General features: G+C 47.0%; 1 protein-coding gene across 1 annotated transcript; it reads left to right on the forward strand.

Moving 5' to 3' along the window:
• The first annotated feature begins 661 nt into the window (after positions 1-661).
• LOC142984014 (uncharacterized) lies at positions 662-3,780 on the forward strand. The gene is made up of 6 exons (XM_076131280.1): positions 662-842; positions 959-1,868; positions 2,365-2,534; positions 2,737-2,882; positions 2,961-3,467; positions 3,562-3,780. Exons 1-6 carry the CDS (start codon positions 662-664, stop codon positions 3,778-3,780), a joined length of 2,133 nt encoding a protein of 710 aa, XP_075987395.1.
• Positions 3,781-6,177: the final 2,397 nt, after the last annotated feature.

Below are 6,177 nucleotides of genomic sequence, written 5' to 3' on the forward strand. Positions count from 1 at the left end.
TTGTTTGTTTGAACGCGCTAATCTCAGGAACTACTGGTCCGATTTAAAAAAATCTTTCACTATTAGATAGCCCATTTATCAAGGAAGGTTATAGGCTATATATCATCACGCTACGGCCATTAAGAGCGGAGTAGTAACGAAAAATGTTACAAAAACGGGGGAAATTATGACCCATTCTCTCTTACGTGACGCAAGCGAAGTTGCGCGGGTCAGCTAGTCTGATCTATATCTATTTACTCGATAAACCCTGGTCATGCGAAATGATAAAGTAAACTAAATAATAATTTTCTTCAGTTATTTGCTTAATACATCAGCACTACATGTTTAGTTGCGTTATAAGACCCAATATTACACTTCAAACTAACTGTTGCAGAATATGTATGTATACATACGTCCCAACGCCAAAAATCACAATCTAAGTTTGGATGGTGCAGATCATTTTGTTAGAACTGCCAAGTTTAACAAGTTGAGGTGGGAATTCTCGCTACGTCGAGGAGCACATGAAGTCACTGTGTAGTGTGTGTACTCGCTTCCACCCTAAATAAGTCCTGCGCCTGGTCTCTCGCTACTTAGTGTACTAGACAGATTTATTACACTTTGTAATTTTATTGTAAGGATTATACGATATCAACGACCTGTGGTACTCAGCACATCCTTGGCGATGAGGGTGTGCGAGCGCGCGCTGGCGGCCGCGGCGTGGCTCGCGGTGACGTCACTGAGCTGCTCGTGCACGGAGCTGCAGTGCACCGCCGCCGCCGCCGCCGCCGCCGCGCGCTGCGTGTGCACCTCCGCCGCTCACTCGACACACCACACCCGAACCAACTACAACTTCACAGTAGACGGTAAGCTGCTCATTCTTGAACAAAATCTATTCGACAGCTTATAGCATTTTGAACGAAAGCGTCCTCGTTAATATATTTCTACTAACATTGCTTGGAATGTCTACCTGTTCGATCAGGTGAAAACGTCAGCATTAAATTGAACCGCTTTACCGACGTGCGGGTGCGGTGCGAGTCAGCGCGGCGCGCCACGCTCGACAGCGACGCTCTGCCGCGCTTCAGGCCCGCTGTGGACGCCGGCTTCGTGGCGCTGGAGCGCTGCGCCGTGCCGCGCCGCTCCTACGCCGACGTGCTCCACGCGCTCAACGTGGCCGCGCCGCGCGCCACGCTGCACGTCACCGCCGCCGCCGGCGACCTCCGCCCGATACACCTGGTCGGGCTCGAGAGCGTCCACAACTTCAACTTCATAGATTGTCACGAGCTGCGTCTTGCGCCCGATGCGTTTGACGCCACGCCTCGCCTGGCGAGCTTGTTCCTCGACTCTGTGAGCCTGGACTCCGTGGACGGGCTGCCGTCGTCGCTGCAACGACTAACATTAAGCCGTACCGGAATCACGCACGTGACACGCGCCAACATGGAGCGACTGACGAAACTCACTCTGCTTGAGATATTAGACTCGCAGGAAGACATGAGCGTGGAGGCGAGCGCGCCGCTCCTCGCAGCGCTGAGGCTGGAGGCGCGGCGCGTGTGGCTGCACCGCGCGCTGCCCGACACGCTCGCTCGCCTGTCCATCGTGAACTGGAGCGACGCAGTGCCGGCGCCGTGGGAAGGTTGCGCGGCGCTCGACAAACTGGTCGTGAAGGGCGCCACAGTACAGGCGCTGCCGCAGAACTGGGTAGCTCGTTGTAGGGCCCTGCGCCACCTGTCAGTGCAGCAGGCGACGGCGCTCACCGTCGTACACCCGCACGCGCTGCGCACCGTGCGCCTCACGGGCTGCGCGCTGCGCCACCTGCCGCCCGAGCTGCTGCACCACGCGCCGCGCCTCCTGCTGCTCGACCTGAGGGACAACCACCTGCTACAACTGCCGAGGTCAGTGCTGCTGTTTGACCGACCTGCGACCACGCCGCGGACTGCCCTTCGTTCTTTTATTGCATAGGAATTAAGTCATTTAAATATTACATACTTAATTCTAAAATCAAAAATATGATTAAAAATAAATCACCTATACGTATGTATGTTACTGTTTAAAAAATTGCATCGTCATCGGTCCTATACTAAAATATTCTAGACTTCAAAATTATTCAAAAACAATACAATAATAATACATACATACATCCGACCGAGGTTGGTACAACCGTGTCAATAAGATTAAACTACCTAGGTGGCGCAGTGGTTTAGGTCGCCAATACCATCGCGTCGGGAGGTCATGGGTTCAATTCCCACACGGAGCAATTATTTGTATGTTTCGATCCACAAATAATGTTTATATCTTTGTAAAAGTCAAAGTCAGTAATGCGGGAGTTGCCTTTAAAAGAAAAAAAACTACTTAGTACTCGTATGTTAATTTCATAGAATTATTTAACAGCAAATTACTGATTCGCGCTTCGAACTTGGTGGTACTAGACCTGCGCAACAACTCGCTGTCTCGCGACGTGGTGCGGCGCGTCGCGGCCGCGGCGTCGCTCCGCCGCCTGCTCCTCGACCACAACCCGCTCGGCGACACGTGCGCGCGCGCCCACACACACGCTGTATCAGGTGACTCCTTGGCTTAAACACGTCATATGAGGTAAAACTAGTCAAATTAAAACTTTTAAAAACTCGGTGTCGATTTGACACAAATTTAAAAGAAAGGTTATCTTTCATTGTGCTAATAGAATTCGATTCTAGTTGCTATTGCCGTTGCTAACATTAGGTAAACCGAGTTGAAGGGCATGATAACATTGTCGAATGTCGTCAGTATCACCGTCAGTGTGGGAGCTGCGCGAGTTGTCTGAGCTGCGGCTGCGCAACACGAGCGCGTCGTTCATCTGCCGCGAGTGGCGCCGCGCCATGCCGCGCCTGCGCCGCCTCGACCTGCGCCACAACCACGTGACTCGCCTCACGGTAACCGTTACTCGTCCTCACTGTCGCGCCTCTCGCCGCACTTCTTGCCACGCGATAACCTTGTCTTCCCTCTCGTAGTACTCGGAGCTACAATTCTCGAGCGGCGACGTGGAGCTCGACCTCACCGACAACAACGTGACGCAGCTGCTGTACTCGCACCGAGACTACACGAGCCTGCTCGCTCGCGGCGACTGCGAGGGACCGCCGCGGCTCCGTGTCACTCTGACCTCTGCGCTGCGCTGCGACTGCCGCACCCAGTGGGCCGTGCTCGCCCTGCGAGCGTGCCCTGGACACGTGCACGTACACAACGCGCGCTGTCACACTGACGAGTCTCTGTATGAGGTGCCACCGGAGGTACTCACGTGTCCCGCGCCCACCGCCGAGTGCCCAGTTGCGGCCCCGTGTCGCTGCGACGTGCGCGGCCGCTCGCAGGGACCGGGCCACGTGGTACGAGTGGTGTGCGAGCACGCTAATCTGACGCGCGTGCCCGGCGTGCCCGGCGCGGCGCACACCTCGTGGGAGCTGCTGCTCGCACACAATCACATCACTGAGCTGCGCCGAGCACATCTACCGCCGAACCTCGTCGTAAGTGCAATCACACCTACAGGGTGACACGACACGCACCATATCTAGACGAGCGCGTTTGGTTACTTCAATTGTGATTTTGTTTCCCCTGTAGATGCTGGACTTACGACGCAACAATATATCACGACTAGAACCTGCGGCGGTGTTGTCGTTACCGACGGGCACGCTGCTCGGCCACAACCCGCTGGCGTGTGGGTGCCGCGCTCGCGCCGCGCTGCGCATGCTGCACGCGCACCGCGCCAGGATCGCCGACTATCAGAACATGACGTGTGCGGGCGGCGCCAAGTTATCACCACCCACTGATTGCGATTAACTTTGTGATATTATGTAATTTAAATTTCCTAAAAATTAAAGCATTTTTTGTTTACTTTTTTCCGAGTCAAGGCTCAGAACCCGTTTCCAGAGAGCGATAAAAAAGTAAAAGAAATGAATAAAATGAATGAAACGAATGAAATGGAATGGAAATGGATGGAATGTGTAGCCGCAATAGATCGGCGGCAATAAAATAATCTCCCTGAAATTATATAATGACTCCCTGAAATCTTATAACATCTCCCTGAAATCTTATAACATCTCCCTGAAATCTTATAACATCTCCCTGAAATCTTATAACATCTCCCTGAAATCTTCCATCTCCCTGAAATCTTATAATATCTCCCTGAAATCTTATAACATCTCCCTGAAATCTTATAACATCTCCCTAAAATCTTATGACATCTCCCTGAAATCTTATTCCATCTCCCTGAAATCTTCTTCCATCTCCCTAAAATCTTATAACATCTCCCTAAAATCTTATAACATCTCCCTGAAATCTTCTTCCATCTCCCTAAAATCTTATAACATCTCCCTAAAATCTTATAACATCTCCCTGAAATCTTATTCCATCTCCCTAAAATCTTATTATCTCCCTAAAATCTTATAACATCTCCCTGAAATCTTCTTCCATCTCCCTAAAATCTTATAACATCTCCCTAAAATCTTATAACATCTCCCTGAAATCTTCTTCCATCTCCCTAAAATCTTATAACATCTCCCTAAAATCTTATAACATCTCCCTGAAATCTTATTCCATCTCCCTGAAATCTTCTTCCATCTCCCTGAAATCTTATAAATCTTATTCCATCTCCTTGAAATCTTATAAATCTTATAACATCTCCCTGAAATCTTATTCCAGCTCCCTGAAATCTTATGACATCTCCCTGAAATCTTATTCCACCTACCTGAAATCTTATAACATCTCCCTGAAATCCTATAACATCTCCCTGAAATCTTATAAATGTTATAACATCTCCCTGACATCTTATAACATCTCCCTGAAATCTTATAACATCTCCCTGAAATCTTATGACATCTCCCTGAAATCTTATAACATCTCCCTGAAATCTTATGACATCTCCCTGACATCTTATAACATCTCCCTGAAATCCTATAACATCTCCCTGAAATCTTATAAATGTTATAACATCTCCCTGACATCTTATAACATCTCCCTGAAATCTTATAACATCTCCCTGAAATCTTATAACATCTCCCTGAAATCTTATGACATCTCCCTGAAATCTTATAACATCTCCCTGAAATCTTATTCCAGCTCCCTGAAATCTTATGACATCTCCCTGAAATCTTATTCCACCTACCTGAAATCTTATAACATCTCCCTGAAATCCTATAACATCTCCCTGAAATCTTATAAATGTTATAACATCTCCCTGACATCTTATAACATCTCCCTGAAATCTTATAACATCTCCCTGAAATCTTATTCCATCTCCCTGAAATCTTATAAATGATATAACATCTCCCTGACATCTTATAACATCTCCCTGAAATCTTATAACATCTCCCTGAAATCTTATGACATCTCCCTGAAATCTTATAACATCTCCCTGAAATCTTATGACATCTCCCTGAAATCTTATAACATCTCCCTGAAATCTTATGACATCTCCCTGACATCTTATAACATCTCCCTGAAATCTTATAACATCTCCCTGAAATCTTATTCCATCTCCCTGAAATCTTATAAATGTTATAACATCTCCCTGACATCTTATAACATCTCCCTGAAATCTTATAACATCTCCCTGAAATCTTATGACATCTCCCTGAAATCTTATAACATCTCCCTGAAATCTTATGACATCTCCCTGAAATCTTATAACATCTCCCTGAAATCTTGTATCTCCCTGAAATCTTATAATATCTCCCTGAAATCTTATAACATCTCCCTGAAATCTTATTCCACCTACCTGAAATCTTCTTCCATCTCCCTGAAATCTTATAAATCTTATTCCATCTCCCTGAAATCTTCTTCCATCTCCCTGAAATCTTATAAATCTTATTCCATCTCCCTGAAATCTTCTTCCAACTCCCTGAAATCTTCATCCATCTCCCTGAAATCTTATAAATCTTATTCCATCTCCCTGAAATCTTATTCCATCTCCCTGAAATCTTCTTCCATCTCCCTGAAATCTTATAAATCTTATTCCAACTCCTTGAAATCTTATAATTCTTATAACATCTCCCTGAAATCTTATTCCAGCTCCCTGAAATCTTATGACATCTCCCTGAAATCTTATTCCACCTACCTGAAATCTTATAACATCTCCCTGAAATCTTATGACATCTGCCTGAAATCTTATAACATCTCCCTGAAATCTTCCATCTCCCTGAAATCTTATAAATCTTCTTCCATCTCCCTGAAATCTTA

The sequence above is a fragment of the Anticarsia gemmatalis genome, chromosome 25 (genome assembly GCF_050436995.1).
Source record: "Anticarsia gemmatalis isolate Benzon Research Colony breed Stoneville strain chromosome 25, ilAntGemm2 primary, whole genome shotgun sequence".
Classification (NCBI taxonomy): Eukaryota; Metazoa; Arthropoda; class Insecta; order Lepidoptera; family Erebidae; genus Anticarsia; species Anticarsia gemmatalis.

Bases quoted from the DNA above. Each gene is read 5' to 3' on its own strand.
- LOC142984014 (XM_076131280.1), top strand. From the start codon at position 662: ATGAGGGTGTGCGAGCGCGCGCTGGCGGCCGCGGCGTGGCTCGCGGTG. The intron at 843-958 runs GTAAGCTGCTCA...CTGTTCGATCAG, and splicing joins CTACAACTTCACAGTAGACG to GTGAAAACGTCAGCATTAAA. The intron at 1,869-2,364 runs GTCAGTGCTGCT...ATTATTTAACAG, and splicing joins CACCTGCTACAACTGCCGAG to CAAATTACTGATTCGCGCTT.